This window comes from Felis catus, chromosome A1 (genome assembly GCF_018350175.1).
Source record: "Felis catus isolate Fca126 chromosome A1, F.catus_Fca126_mat1.0, whole genome shotgun sequence".
Taxonomy (NCBI): Eukaryota; Metazoa; Chordata; class Mammalia; order Carnivora; family Felidae; genus Felis; species Felis catus.
In genome coordinates this window covers 36,613,605-36,630,551 of record NC_058368.1, presented here as the reverse complement: position 1 = coordinate 36,630,551, position 16,947 = coordinate 36,613,605, and the positions used below count along the sequence as shown (strand labels likewise).

Genomic DNA, 16,947 nt, shown 5'->3' with positions numbered 1-16,947 from the left:
GAAATGAAAGATGCAAAGAATCAGGGTCTTTGTTGACAACTCTGAGTCCCTGAATTAAACCAACTGAAACCTACTGTTTCAGTGAGCGAGTGGATTCCATTTAGTGTCTTAAGCTGGTTTGAGTTGGGTTTTCCATTGTCTACAACCAGACACATCTTGAAAGATCTGCTGCAAATTTTAAAAGGAAGGGAATGCCTGGCTTTTGATTGAATTACATTTGAAAAAGTTAGCAGAGTGTTAAACACAACATATTCAAGTTTTAAATACTTTTGGCTATCACAATTTAGCAGCTATTGCCTTACCAAGAACTGCTAATTGGCTACACGTTGTTTTTGTATGACATGTGGCAAGCTGTGTCAGTCAGGTTATTCTGTAATTATGGGGAGGATCTTCAGTATGCTGTGATGCTATAATATGGGGTGAATACCAGATGAACAAGAAAGATAATATTCAGCAAATAAAACATACAGTAAAACAATGTATATAACAGCGCACTGGTTTTATTGATGGCAGAAGAAAAGATTCTCTTTCACTTGTAAAAGGTACTTGCTTTAGTTAACTTAGTATTTTTCCCATTCTCCATGAGGGCTGGGGTTTTTTCCCTCTAAAATCTGTTGTTCCATTCTCCAATAATAATATCCATCATGGCTGCACCTTATTTATTCTGAAGGGAAAGTAGGCGGTCTATCAACAGGTTTTGACCAGGATGTTTCAGTCAGTGGCTCCTTTCTTCACAAAGACTCTATTTAAAAAGAGAGGGGGAAGGTGAGATTGGATCCTCAAGTTGACTTTTCCGTACTCAAGATACACTTCTGCTGAAACATACCTAAATGTGGAGTGCTTGTGTAAACATTAACAGATCTCAAGTAGAATACATTGGGTACTGCTATCTAATTTATAAACATAACTTCTATATATCAATATATAAACAAAAATAGAAATCTTCCAAAATAATTTTTCTTCTAGAAATTCTTAGAGCACGTGTCTGTCATCGTGAGCCCTATTATTGCTGGCATGCTGATTTTAGGAATTTGGATTAACTGAATAGTATTTAACAGAGGATGGCCTAAAAAAGATATGCACCCTCCCAGTGAACCACTTCTACCCGGATCCCACCTCCCTCCATTTCCCCTTTGAACACCTCTGGATTGGTTCAGTCCACACAGGTAATTGATGGGGGTCTGTCGCCCGCTCCCGCCTGCTCCCAGTCTTTACCAGGCACCGCTCTAGGTGAGCCTCTTTGGGTGGTGATGACAGACAGAGCTGAGAGAAGTGGAGAGAGAAGCTGTTTGCCCTGGTCGTATTTCAGCCTCATGCACTAAAGAACACTCGGGCAGGGGCGGCAGAGTGCCCTTGCTGCATACAAACAGATCACAAGTCTTCCGAAGTAACAGTGTCCTGCTCAGAAATGAAGAGCTTCGGGTATTGCTATCCTCACATGACGTCTAGCCTGCTGGCACCAGAGGGCTCTGCAGCGGCTATCTTTAGAGCAATAATTTCCCTGACCTTGATTTGCAAAGTGTTGCAAAAGGATGCTGGATCAGATAAAAAAAAAAAAAAAATTGACATTTAAAAATGTATCTTTTACCAGCTGAAAGCTAAACCTGGATTTCGGAAAAAACTAAGTCACAGCATTTAGGTAATAGGTCTATGCATGGCTCTTGGGTTTGTGGCTTCTGGCTGATATGTGAAAGCCTGAAGACCATTCTTTCTTCACACAAATAAGAAACTGGAAGTGAATACTCAACGTGAGTCAACGTTTATTAAACGGCTTCCTGCGCCGAGCATTAGCCTTGGTGGCCCGGTGGTGGGTAGGGGGACTTCATGCTGATGTGTCTTACAAAGTCGTCCCACCCAGGTCTGCCACTCCTCTCTTTTCACAAGGGGATGTGCACTCTTCCACTGGAATGCTGTGATAGCTTCTTACAGTCTTTCCCATGGATTACAGGGCTGTAACCCACCCCATATCCAACAGCAATATTTCCTAAGCTTAATTTTCATCACATTACTCTTATTCTGAAGTTCATTATCACCAAGCACATCAAACTCTTAATGCGTCTAAAGCTACATTCTTGAGTCACCACCAATCCATACATTTAACATGCACTGTTTGGGTTCACATGTTCTACTCTTGCCACTGGAGCCACTTCCTGTGAACTCTGCCTCTCCCCCTTCAGTCCTCCTCGGCCTTCAGAGTGTCTTCAGGGGGCTCTCCCCGACCAAGAAAATGAAGCTTCAAACTATTTCTGAGCATTTGCCTGCCCCCGCTAATTGGTACCTAGTTCCCAGGACTCCAGTCACATCAGAAACCTCTTCAAATGCACACAGTTATGGTCGGTTTCACTGATTAAAGAATTGGGTATAATTTCTCCATCCATAGCTACTCATATTTCTGAGTTGTCTGTGACAATTATAACAAGTCCAGGAACGAGAAGTTTGGTGTTTGGGCCCTGTCCCCCCTCAAGGCCCAGATCTGACTCTCCACCATGTTGTCTCAGACTTGGGCCTATCTGCCCACGTTGCTCCCCGAGACCTCCTTCTCCCACCTTGCCCAGACCCCCAGGGAGCTCCTGCTTTTGCGAGTCACTGACGGTGTGTTTGGGACCAAGACCAAGTTGAATCCAACTCCCTCTGCACCTTGAGGGGAAGTGTATGTGCACGTGACGAGGTGGTGGTGGTGGGAGAGAGGGCTTATAGGAAAAACTCTCCAGGACAACCAAAGAATGTGTGAATTATGTAATTTATAAAATCTTACCAAAAACTTTATCAAAATATACTTATTTAATAAACACTTACTGAACAGCTACTATGTGTCATTCATCACCTAACAAAGTACCTGAAACATTAAAAAAAAAGTATGACTATGAAATTATAGATTTTTTTTTTAATTTTTTTTTTTCAACGTTTATTTATTTTTTGGGACAGAGAGAGACAGAGCATGAACGGGGGAGGGGCAGAGAGAGAGGGAGACACAGAATCGGAAACAGGCTCCAGGCTCTGAGCCATCAGCCCAGAGCCCGACGCGGGGCTCGAACTCACGGACTGCGAGATCGTGACCTGGCTGAAGTCGGACGCTTAACCGACTGTGCCACCCAGGCGCCCCTAGATTTTTTAAAAGTGAGAGTAGAAAGTGCCTGAAGTATTTCTTACTATCTTGAATAATTTTAGATAACAAAATCTGAGAAAAATTTCAGCACATATTAGAATTCATACTTATATCTGCTGGAAGTCAAATGGCCAGCTACAATGTATATCTTCTTTTTAAATGCTTAGGTTAATGGAAACCAGGAATGAGGAAATAAAAATACCTTTTCTCTCAAGAAGAAAATGATATATTGGGTTGCGTGACAAGAACAAAAAGTATAATTCTTACTATTGTTGAACCTCCCATTCACAGACAGTATATCAAAAAGATAATTCTACTTCATAATCTTTCCATGTTTGAACTAAAATAAAAAAATTATAATTGTTTCAACCAAGATCACGTGTCTTGACTATTTATTTTTCGGAGTAAATTTTGTAGTGAGAGGTTGTTTTAGTGATGCTATCATGAAACTGCCCCCCACCAGCAAAGTTATTCTCACTGATGTCAGGAATCCAGAATCTCTGTGTCACACATTTCCCACATCAACAGTACAATCCAAAGCAAGCATCTGGGAAAAATGGGCATTTTAAGCCAGGGAGCAGAAAACCACTAACACTGTGATGTTTCAGCTGATTGGGAACAGTCTGCATTGTACTGTTTGGTATCAATGAGCCACAATTACTGTGGGGCTATGGTTCCTGATTTAAGCAGTATGTTCTTTTTCAGAGGTAATTTTCCATGGAAGCCTAGCCTAGAAAACATATGAAAGAAACTAAAGAAGGGCCAAGAGGATGTTGTTCCAGGCTTCTGGCTGCAGCCTTACTCACTCTCACCATCTCCTTTCCTCCTTTCCACTTGTAGCCCTGCCAGGCCCTACCCCCCTTCTATTCTGCAGCCTCAGGACACCCTTGAGGAGTCCCAGTCCTGCATCCGCTGCTAGGGAACCACTACCCTAGGGCAATCAGGAAGTTGAGAACCTTCGGCTTTATTTTATTTACTAAAAAAAATATTCTGAACGTTTTCTTCATTTTTGAGAGAGAGAGACACACAGACTGCAAGTGGGGGAGGGGCAGAGAGAGGGAGACACAGAACCCGAAGCAGGCTCCAGGCTCTGAGCTGTCTGCACAGAGCCCAATGCGGGATGTGAACCCACAAACTGTGGGATCATGGCCTGGGCCCAAGTCAGGGGCTTAATTGACTGAGCCGCCTGGGCGTCCCACTTCAGCCTTATTTTAAAACCTTGGTTTAAACAATGCGAAGCCCTCAGAAAGCTATGAGGGAATTCTCAGTTTTCATTCACCTTACATGTGATTTCATTGTAACCAACTGAACTTATGTCAAAAGTGGATGTTCAATCTTGTACGGTGTGAAGCTGTGGAAGCCATTATCTATACTCTGACTCTGCTTTGGTCAGTTCTCGCTATAGAAAAATGCCCAGAGTCGAGAATCAGTCCCTCTGTGATAACTATGGATGGTAGGTCACGTCTGTTTACTCGATGGCCTTGTATTAGGCACAAAGAAAAGCCCGTGATAAGAGAAAAAGATGGTACTCTGGCCTGCTCAGGTAAATCAGAAGTCAGGTAGCACCAGACTTCCACTCCAGGCAGACTACTACACAAGGGGCTAAGGACCAGAAAACAGAAGAAAATGTTCCTTCACTTAGGATGACAGAACTAATTTGTAACCAGAGAAGGAGCTCTGGAAGAGCTGAAGGGGATCTAAGACTCCGGGACAGTGCTGCCCAGCACAGGCGCGATGTGAGACACACACGTAATTTCAAATTTCCCTCTAGTCTCATTAAAAAAAGCACAAATAGGGCGAAGTAACGTTAATGACATATTTGATTTAATCCAATCTATCAAAAATACTCTCATTTCAATACATAAATACCGCAAATTACTAATCTTTTACTTTTTTAAACTAAGTCTTTAAAATTTGGCGTGCATTTTTCATTTACAGCACATCTCAATTCAGACTAGCTGCAATTTCAAGTGCTAAAAAGTCACAGCTGGTTTGAAAAATTGAGAGTCACTTAGGAGGGGGGAAATACAATGTGGATAACAACCTTAACAAAATGAATAGCTGAAATGAGAAATGGAGAACCATTGCTTTAAATTCTCAATGGTCTTGTTACTGAGAAGAAGAGACTGAGAAAAAGATAGAGTTAAGTCTAAAATAGTCTCATAGTCTTTACAGTGATATATAACAAAAGCTGTAATGGGAAAACTCTGAATATATTCAAAAATCCTGGCATAATGAAGAAACAGAGATGTTACCAAAGATGGCAAAAGTATTACCTTCTAATAACACATTAAAAACTAAGGTCTTTATTGATCAAAATGAGATGCCTTAGATTGCTCCCATAATTTCCTGACTTTTCTGTTATATTTCTCATCCTTCCTATTGAAGATGATTTTCAGGTAGCAACTCTCTGAAACTCTAAGATGAAAGTTTCTGGATCAATAGCACACAGCCGCCACATCACGTCTCAGTAAGCAATCATGTTACCTTCATCCAATTTCTGAAGATATACAATGAAACATTTCCTCTTTTTTAACAAGGACTGAAATTTGTTAAATAATAAAAAACCTCAATTATCCAAGTTGGTGGTTATCTGGTCCTTTGTTTCCTTTTATTTTCTTCCTGCTTTCAAACCTACTGACATTTTACTGATTGGCATCACCTCTGACAGAAGGGAGTAAGTATAGAGAAAAGAGGGGGTTAGGGGTTATACGTGTGAGGAAAGATTTGGTGCAAAAGTAGCTTGTGACTATGGTATAATCTTACATACTTCATAATTGAAAGGTCTGAAATATCAGTTTTTTTCTATGATGTTATAAAACATCAATAATTGTACTTACACGTTTAGCATAAATAGCATCTTTCGTTATATGGAAACCACCTCACAATGTCAAGTTTACCTTCTCATATTAGTTCCGCGCCCGGGGAGGTTGGTAAAACTGCTGTGTGGGCCTAGTGGATCTTCTTGGCTGACCATCACCTCCTCTGCGGAACTCAAGCGTTTGGTCATAGGTGCCTTCTTCCTCCTATTTGCAAAGAATAGTGATTTAAACATGTTCAAAATAGCTCCAAGTTTCCTAAGTTAGTAACTCTATGGTGCCGATTTTGATATGCCCTCTTAAGCTGCCTTGGGATTCACATCTGTCAACTTTTATAACAGAGGGAGGCAAGGGGAAAGGAAAAAAAAAAAAAAAGCAGGGACATTGTTAACAATCTTTTGGTCCTTGATAACAGAAGAATGAACTTGACAGTGGTAAGATCAGAATCAAATTTAATTTCAGAAAAGGAAACTATTTCCACATAATAATTAGCATGATTATCTCACCAAATGACTTGACACAAGGGCGTGAAAACACAGAAAAACAAGCATTATAATAAAAATTTTCCTGAATATTTGGGCTTCTAAATATTTGTAGGTATTTGTCATGGGAGAGGATTTTGGTAAGATATGGAAGAGGGGTGAAGAGCCAGAGAACATTCACCAGCTGTCTGTCCTCATCTGATGAGATCTCCAACATCGTTAAGAACCTTACATCTAGAGACAGGAAAAAATAATGGATTGGAATGAGGAGGGAAATACAGTTTACATATAAAGAAAGCTTCATGCAAGACATAGCAATCACCACAGTAAGACACAAACTACTTTCTTCTCATTTTCTTTCTTATTGAGGGGATACATCTATCAGCTCAAGGAATAGCATGGAAAAATTAGGATAAGCAGATTAAACAGCAGAAAGAATACAGTTAATTGTAATATTTGAAAAGAACTTAGAAGCAACAGAAATGTAGCCAAAGCCACACTGGTTTCTTACTGAGTGCTGCCACCCTGTAATTTTAGTATTTTTAAATGAATGCAGCTATGAAGTATGCTCCCTCTTAAAGACAGAAAAAAATTGGCTCTCAGTTTTGTTTATGAAAGGAACAGCATCTATTTCAAAAGTAGAGTTTAAATTCCAACTGAATTATCAGAACATAATAATTTGCATGATTTTGGAAATGTATCCCACATCTTCCTCCTCCTCACTTTATCTCTGACTCATCTTCCCCAAAAGATTGCTTTCTTTTGACCCTATTAATAACATAAGAAGTTATATGAGAGACTGAGTTCTATTCTTCGAATTTTACGGATCCAACTATTACAATTTTACCTGAGAGAAGCAGAAATATGCTAAGATAATTTGATCAAATCCTATCATTTAGAAATGATTATTTAATATATGGCACGGACATAACTCTTATTCTTAGGCATCCTCCACGGTATTCTTAAAGAACAATTATTTCCATTTTATACAAAGGACACTGAAGCCCAGGAAAACTTTGTGACTTTGCCCTAACACTTCTAAGGCAAACCTGGGTTTTGATTCAAGTGCAACTGAACTGCTTAAATGTTTACATCTCAGCCTGCATGTAAAAAGAAATAAACCAACAGCCACAAATTAATGATCATCCTTAAGGGGCCATCATCACCTAAATAAGAGAATGGAGAAATGTGACAATGTATCGGCCTAACTCAGTAACTGCCTCCTAGAGACAAACTTTCAGGTTAGCTCTCCTTTCCTGTGTCCCTTTCATTGACAATCGATCTCAAAATGGTTAGAAGTGTCAGATACTAGGTCTATAATTTAGAATATCAATTAAATGCAGTAAGAAAAATTACAAAGTGTTCAGGAAAGGAAAGAATTATTTTTAATTACTCTGGTCGCTGTTTTGAATGATGATGGTCAAATATTATGGCTAAATTCGAAAAAAGGCTACTTAATTTTATGACATAGGGCAACATTTGAAGCTTTGCATATTAACTGAGAAGAATGAACATATATTTGTTACTGTAGTAGATGAAGTAATTATTTCAAGAATTAGAATGGAATGCTTCTTTTTCTCCACACCCCACTGCGGAACTGGCTGAGAGGACATCTAAAAATCTATAATTTATCAATAGAAAACACTGCTAAAGGTAGGAAGCTACATTTGTTGAGTGAGGGAGCTGGATCTATATAATATGGCATTGCTATTTGAAAAGCTGTCTCTTCTGTGTTTAAAAGATTCACAGACTATACTAGCCAGAGCCAATTAAATGGTTTTATAAAGATGACCGACCATGAGATTTCTTTCACGTTATTTGATGTCTTCACCATCTTTTTATGCAAGATAGAAGCAAAAAATAAAAACGATTCTGACAGCTTGGTTTTCAGTGATCGTCAAAGGCACAATCTTGCCTTTTTAACTTTTAAATATTCCTCTTGCAGAGTACTTGAGGGCAAACCTGGTCACCCACAGAAACTACTTCATATATTCCATAGCTAGTCATTTTTAGCACTCAAGGAATACCTCTTTCCATTTTATATAATACACAGCTAAACTTAATAGGTGAGTTTACTTGGAGTCATCCTTGAATGACATTTATACCTAGTTCTTGCTCCTAACTTTTCTTCCTCTTTTAGGTTTTGCTACTCTGTAATAGATTTAAAACTCAAAAAAATTGGGGCGCCTGGGTGGCGCAGTCGGTTAAGCGTCCGACTTCAGCCAGGTCACGATCTCGCGGTCCGGGAGTTGGAGCCCCGCGTCAGGCTCTGGGCTGATGGCTCAGAGCCTGGAGCCTGTTTCCGATTCTGTGTCTCCCTCTCTCTCTGCCCCTCCCCCGTTCATGCTGTGTCTCTCTCTGTCCCAAAAATAAATAAACGTTTAAAAAAAAAATTTAAAAAAAGAAAAAAAAAACCTCAAAAAAAATAAATAATATGATAGTTCAAAACATATTTTTAAAAATCTGACACTATGTTTGAGCTGGCACTGTTCTGGAAAGCCATATAGTCTTGTCCCTCCCCTTAGATCTGACAGACAAGGAATCTCTAAACCCTGAGAAGCCAACTCAGTTTTCCATGTCACAGAGCTTATTCAAGGAAGGGTCCAGACCAGCGCCATTCTGTTTCTGACTCTCAGGCAAGATTCTTCACAAATTCTGCGATAACTTTCATAAAATGAAACTGACCAATGTCATCTTCACCTAAACTTTGAGATTCAGAACTATTTTATTGGGACTCAGATTTTTGCCCCCCTAAACCATGTTTTCAGATTAAACCTGGTTTAAAAATACTACATAACTAAGATTCAAAATGCATCCTCTTTTCATGCCAATATTTACTAGTTTATTGCTCCTTTTATTGAGAAGATAGAAAATACAATAATCACCGTGTCATCAAGCATGAATGGAATGACAGTTTGAAGAAAATAAAAAGTCCCAGGACCAGTGCAAAAAGGAGATGACAACTTCACCTATGAAACATGTTTGACAGGTCACATCTTTCTTGAGTATGATCTTCAGCATACACTGTATCTGGAGTGAGAACACAGACAAATACATCTTCCCTCATTTATAAATGAGCTCTGGTACAAAAGCTCATTGGAAATCAGTCACTCGGAACCTGAATCATACCTCAGTAAAAGGTATGCAACATTTAAATAGAGGTAGGGTTCTCTGTTCTACAAGGTGAAGTGCAAAAATAACAAATCAAAAAACAAACAAACAAAAAAACCAAAAAAAAAAAAAACCCAAAACAAAAATTAAAAAAATGAAAAAACAAGGTGAACCATACAAATGAGTATTTTAAGGAAGGTGCTGGATCAGTGGTTCTCAACTGAAAGTTATTTTTTGCCCCCCCCCAGGGGACCTTAACCACTGTCTGGAGACATTTTTGGTTGCTACAACTGAGGGATGCTACTGGCATCTAGTGGGTTTGAAGATATTTCTGGTTGTTACAAAGTGAGAGGGTAAGGTGTAGGCGAGTTGTTACTACATCTAACGGGTGGAGGCCAACGATGTTGCTAAATATTCTAAAAGGCACAGGGCAGCCTACACAACAAAGAATTACCCAGTTCTAATGCCATCAGTGCCAGAATTGAGAAACCCTGGGCTAGGCCAATGGAGGAGGAGGAAACTTCCTACTCCTAAGTGCCAGCCTGGAAAATAATTCTGAAATTCAGGAAGCTTGGGTTTGCCACCTTTCTTGTCTGTCTCTAAGGCTGAAACGCTAACCCAAATCTCTATGGAAATTTTGTTGGGGGTGGGGAGGGGGCTCTATTTGCCAACAATGCCACATTTTCCTCTGCTTCACTGACATATTCATACATCTTATCTTAAATTACCATTCCTTCGGCATTTTCCCACAACCATGACTCTGTGAGGAGACAATCAGAGATTATTTGGTTGGTGAGAGTGGGGAGCAGGGATGGCAATTCTCTTCATAAAAAAACTTAGAAAAACTTATTACTACTATCACACATCTTTTAATAGGTATTTTGTGTGTAATTTAATAAAATTTCTTCTAGTCAGTTCCTTCTCACAGAATTTGTATAGTAGTCACAAAAACATAATCCAGCATATGAAATGAACACCATGTACTCTCAACAACAAGCCTTGAAATTTAGGATACTTTGAATAATGAAATATTAATGAGTACATATCTCTATCAGTGATTCACATATGAATCACTCACTCTGTGAATTTCCAGGCCACCTTTTGCCTGCCTGGTGAGCTTCTGTAGCCAGTTTATAGAAATATAAATTCATTTTAATACAAAACCTAAACAAAAGTTAAAGATAAACTTGCTTTCCCAAAACATCATGTAATAAAGGCAAAACTATGGAGACAGTGAAAAGATTAGAGGTTGTCCAGGGTAAGGGAGAACAGAGGGATGAATGGCAGAGCACAGGGGATTTTTAGGGTAGTGAAACCATTGTGTTATGATACTATTATGGTAGATACATGTTATTATACATTTGTCCAAACCCACTGAATGTACACACCAACAATGAAGCCCAATGTAAACCACGGACTCTGAGCAAATGCATTACTCTAGTGGGAGATGTTGATAATGGGGGAGGCTGTGTGTAGGGGTGGGGGGCAGGGAGCATATGGGAAGTCTCTGTATCTTCCTTTCCGAAGAATCTAAAACTGTTCTAAAAAAATGAAGTATGTTAAAAAAAAAAATAGGCTGTAAAATAGGCCATGTCAGTGGGATACTTTGTGCCTTGAATAGTGCTGATGATGTCGTGGATCCTTAATATTTGATAAAATGTTTCTTGACATGCCTTATTAATAAAATGGCACATTTCAATCCATTCAGATTCTTCCTGTGGTTATCAGTAACTAGAATATGACAATTAAACTGCTTTCATCCTTGGGATGCCATGAGAATGAATTAATGTGTGAAAGCCACTTTGAAGTTTATGGAGCTTTCTGAATTGATTTTTAGGTTGTGTTCAATTTTGATTATACCTTGGATATTTATAACATTTCCTCTTCATCCCCACTGAAACTCTGACCTTTGCTTTTACGTTACAGTCCAAACAGGTGAAATAAAGTATCTCTGCCCCATTCAAAAACAAGAACAAAAAATCATGTAAAGAAGAATTTAAAATATTTTTAAGTAACCTATTTTAAATCAATTATACTAACATTCCATTATATTAGAGTGACTTAAAATTGAAAGTAAAAGCTGGATTGGTTTTTTATTTTCTGTGAAGGTTATGTATAACATCTGTGCCCACTAGAATTATGCCCACTAGTATTATGACCAACGCTGAACTTAATTTACCAATTATTCTTGTTTAAGAAATATGTTCCAATTGAATATTTACAGCTGTATCACAAAACAAACCAGGCTTGTGGTAGCCTGGAACCACAAACTGTTTTCTATAAAACAGAAAGTTTCTGTAAAGAACAGTAATCCAAATACCTAAAAACTATTATTTGCTCAAGGAATTAGTCCCGTAACCTGAGCTAGCACACAAGTCTTCTGACTCACAGTCCTGTCTTTCACTCTGCTCCCAAAGAATGAGGGTGAGGAATATAGTTATAATGAATGCCAGAATTGGAAGAGGAATTGGAGATACTCGAACGGAGCAGATTACATTAAAAAAAATATATAAGAATTATCGTTTATATTTTGGGTAAATGTGGCACTCTGGCTTCATATGAAATTTTATATAGAATTTCACCCTAAAGTAGATGGGCCCAGGTTACAGGGAGTGTTTTACATGTGTTAGCAAGCAGCATCCCCTTGGCTTTCTCTTCCTCAGCCCCTCCAAGCTCTGTCACTCCCTATGGCACAAAAACTAGCCCCATCTAGTTCAGCCTCTGCTGAACACGGGGAACTAGCTGGGTCGACTGACTTGATGAACATAAGAAAGTGAGCTGGTGGAAGAAGAGGAACCAAAAAGTAGGCCTCTGACTCGGAGTTCGGAACCCTTTTGCCTTTGCCTTCTATCACAGAGAACATCTAAACACTTCTTTTGACTTCAATGAATTAAATGCCTCATTTGGGAATAAAACCTTCTGCACCTAGGTGAGGAAAAAAAAAAATCTCAAGTTTCACTAACATATGAGAGTGTCATACATAACCAAAATAAGTAATTTTGTAATAGACTAATTTCTCTATGTTTGAAACTTTGGGTAAAAGAAGATACCATTTTAGAATTATACCACCTAGAATTAGAGTCTCCCTTTCCCTCAGAGCAGATCTAAGATCATCCCTTTAATACGTACCATGTCCAAGAATATTTTATTTAAACCAGATATTTTATAGCAGAAAAGAAAAATACTGATTCAAGACCAAAAAAAAAAAAAATAATGATGTGATTCAATCTGATCTAATTACTAAACAGCTGTTCCAAAATGCATGGCTGACAGAACCCAATGCTTTCATTCCTGTATCACACAGGATTTCAGGAGAAAAATGAGACATTTCACTGTGGTTCTGATCTTTTCAGAAAAGAGTATATTTTTTTAGATTTATACAAAAATTGAAATTGTTGATGATGTTATATTAGGAAATTATCAGAAATCTTAGTTCAAGGATTTTACTCTATGCCCTGCCAGCTAGAGCACAACCTACATAAGACAACTAACTAACACAGAAGAAAACTAGATGTTTAAATGACAGTAAAAGCAAACACCGTACTCTTCATCATAGTCCCTCCTCTAATTTCATTAAGATCACCGACCCTTTAATATAAAGTAGACAAGCCATTTTTGGCAGTTTAGGCACTTAAGGAAATTGAGCTGAACTTCAAAATGCTCCATCCACATTTTAACTACGAGGATATGAAAAAGAGACTAGTAAACATGTCACCCTTACCAAATTGCAAAAGTACAGACACTCCTACGTTCAAAAACACACCTGAGTTTATTTACAACTTGGAACAGAGAAAAAGGAAATGGATGTTTATTCCATTGTGTGTCTGGCATTTTGCATTCTATCTCATTTAATCCTTGCAACAGTGCTTTGAGTTACCTAATCTCACCGTTCTACAGATGAAGAAACAAAGTAATTTACCCAAAGCTATATAAGTGGCCATGCTTGAATAAGACTCCGGGCTGTCTGCTCCAAAGTCCTTTCCATTGCATCACATAGCGCATATTTACATATCTTGCTTCAGACAGTTTGGCTTACTTTTTTCTAATAGCTAGCTTAAGATCATTTTTAAGTAAATGGATGGCCTCTGTCCCGAGGTCTCTGTCCTAGCACAAACATCATTTACTGGTCATAATTTTTGCTGAAATACTACAGTGAGGTCCAAAGAATGAATATATGTTTTATAAAAATGTGCACCTCTCTAAAACTCATTGGCTGCTTTAGCTTAAGATTAAATAGATTCCAAAAGCTTGCCCAGAAATCAAGGTATGGAGCATATCCTGCTCCCAGATATGCCGATGTACTCAAAGATTTCCTTGAGAGATACTTCATGACATTGGTATTTGAGACCTCAGTCTCTTAAGTCAGATCTGAGTCTCAGTTTAGCCTCTACCACTTTGAGGCATGTTACTCAACTTCTCTTGGTCTCAGTTTTCTCACACAGAAAATAATAATGAACTCATAGGTTTACCTGGAGAACTATATGACATTTTAATACTTAGGAAGGGTTTATCAAATAAGCCTTCTATGTTCTCTACTGTTGTGAAATAAGTAATCCTTTGAACAATACAATATATGTGCCCACTTCAATTAAACTATCTAGACTCACAGACTTTACTAAAATTTAGGAAGTTTGCTGCTATTCCTCAGGTTGTTTTGGGCAGATAAGGAAAGTGGAAGAGTCACTGGAAAAAAAAAAAATGAAAGAGCCAATGCAAGTAGGAAGATTCTTGCCACACACTTGCCATTTTTATCTACTGAAATTAAAAAAAAATGATCTACACATTAAAACGAATAGTTTGTTTGTTTAATTGTTAATAGTTTAATTCTATTGTTACCACTGGTTTTGTTTCTTTGGGAGGTATTTTTTTTTAATTTATATAGAGAAAAAAGGAAAATAGAACAAAAAAGGGGAGGAAACTGGCAAAGAAGCACTCTTGAAAATCAGTCAGAAGTTATAGACACGATTTGCATAAAATCTGAACATTTTAAGAGGAAGCCAAAAATAAGTTAATGTGATCAGTCTCTTTGAATATCTTGCCTTTAGATCATACCCTTTAAATTTTGGTAAATGCTATAAAAAGGAACCAGTTAGAAACACTATTTAAAAAGTTGTACAGCAATGACAATTCATAAGAGACAATGCCTATCTATGTTGATCTGTTTTTAGGTCAATGCCTACAAATTATCTATGCAAAAGCAACCAATGTTTTAGAATATCTTATGGTCAAGACATATGAGCACTAATCACAAGTGGTTAATCATTTCGCTCTCATAATTTATATCATTTTTACATCTTAAATGGGCAGGCTAATATAACGCAATTTAAGATGGGTTAACTAATTCTTTCTCTGAAAGTAATGATTTCTGCACCATAATGCCAGAGCACTTCTTACTCTAAAAGTCAGCCCAATGCATATTATGTAACTGACCACCTGAGACAAACACTTACTGTATGCTACAGTGACGTGTAATACAGATTTAAGAAACAGAAATAGAAAAAAAAATCTTCATGTCAAATTGAGGAAATATAGGTCAGATCTTTGCCATTAAAAAGTATGGAAGGTTGGAGGAGGGAGGGGACACGTGACTTGACATGCTTTGTTTAACTATAAGAAAAAAGTCACCATGCCTAATAACACAGAAATGAAATCACTGCTGATGTGTTCACCCCCTTAATGAACATAAAGGAAGACTGACAGGAAAAAAGTTAAACACTTAAATCTTCAAGCAGAAAGCGGCCCAATGTGACACACATCATTATACATTTAAATCCCACTCATACCTAAAAACCCATACTAACAAAGTCTGCATAATGAACTGAAAATATTTCTCTTTAGTGAACCATAATAACAGATGTTTAGAAACCCTTATCCGTTAACAGGCCAGTTAACAAAGTCCTGTAGAAGGACTACAGGAGTCAGTGATCTGATCTCAGTACAAGATCCACCTAACCGCCTTCAGGTAACTCTGGTGAGGGGTACTCAGGCTCTTTTAGGCTCTCTGTTCTGCACAACAAAGTACAAATCTGCATTTCTAGAAGTCCCACCTACATTTCTAGTTGAGTCTGTTTCCTTTGCCATATGAAAGATTTTAAGCTATTTTAAACAAGTATTATATCTCTCTTCAGTCTTCTACTTTCTAGAAGCAAAAGACTCAGCTCTTGGAATCACTTGTCAGATACTATTATTTCTAGAATCTTCCATCATCTTCAATGTCTTTTCTTTTATTTCACTTTAATAGTTACTATTCTTTAGAACCTAGTTTTCAGATAATATTCCATGTAAAGTCTGCTTGGAACACAATACTATTATTTCCCATAGTGAACAAACTCTATATAAATCTATTAGTGCAATCTAGCCTTGCTTTAATGTTTTCAGCAGCTGCTCAATCACTACTTGTTCATATTGTGCTTGTCATCAAGCAGAGTCCCTATAACCTACTCGTAGGTCTATATCATTCTGTATTTGAAAATAATTATTTCCCCAATCTAAGGTCTTAAATTTCATCGCAATTGAAATCCATACACTAATGAAAGATATTATTTTGGCACAGTATTATCATTGGTGTATTCTGAATATATAATATTAAGTCAGTTTTTCCGACAAATGGTGATTTGGTGATCATTCTTTCCTTCCTTCCTTCCTTCCTTCCTTCCTTCCTTCCTTCCTTCCTTCCTTCCTTCCTTCCTTCCCTTCTCTCTCTTTCTTTCGAATAGTGAAAATTAGGACTACTATCTAAAGGGGTAAGACCTAAACAGTTGGCTAAAATGTAGTATAATCCTAAAACTAGATTCCAGGGAAATTTAGAGGATAAAAACAGAGTCTCGGTTTGAGATTAATTTCTCTTAGCAATACAATAGTAAGTGAAAGGAACAAGTTGATTTTTTTTTCTGCCCTATGTAAGATACTTTCTAGCTGATACTTCTACCCACATATGTCTTCACTTTTCCATTCAAAATTCTCTAAATTCATGAGAATTAAGGTTGAATAAACTGTTTGAAAGATACCTTAATCAAAACAATGTATCACATATTGAAGTACACATGTACTTACAATGCTGAATATTTTTACATATACTATTTCATTAAACTCCCACAAAAATCCTCAAATAGTTTGGTATCATCTACGTTCATTTACAGGTAAAACGTAGGATCATGTGTGATGGTGTCAGTGAATCCAAAACTTGAATATCAGCTTTGTAACTTACTAGCTCAAAGATTTTAGGCAAGTGACTTCATGACTCTGAACCCGTATTTGTAGTTTCCCGTGTATGTAAAATGAGAATGCTAATAATTATTTCATAGGGTTCCTGTAGATATTAAATTGGTTAATGCAGCTCAAGAGTTATACATGGTGGTCTGGTGTATGAGTGTTCCAATTATAGTGAAGTCTTGAACGTAAGGACTCTAACCTTCACGTTCTCAACCAT

At 37.7% G+C, this 16,947-nt stretch overlaps 1 protein-coding gene across 8 annotated transcripts in view; it reads right to left on the bottom strand.

Annotated features, from left to right (window-relative positions):
• Positions 1–480: 480 nt before the first annotated feature.
• The window catches only part of TDRD3 (tudor domain containing 3), a 162,697-nt gene continuing 146,230 nt past the window's right edge, over positions 481–16,947 (bottom strand). For 5 of the 8 annotated variants that reach the window (XM_023252137.2, XM_023252153.2, XM_045053902.1 and 2 more), the window contains 2 exons: positions 6,007–6,132; positions 481–742 (listed from right to left, as the gene is read on the bottom strand). In XM_023252137.2, the coding sequence (XP_023107905.1) occupies positions 712–742; positions 6,007–6,132 (157 nt within the window). In that variant the 3' untranslated portion in view covers positions 481–711. Of the gene's footprint in view, positions 743–2,796; positions 2,837–6,003; positions 6,133–16,947 lie in introns of those variants that run through there. The other 3 variants (XM_023252140.2, XM_023252159.2, XM_023252149.2) reach the window with 2 other exon arrangements.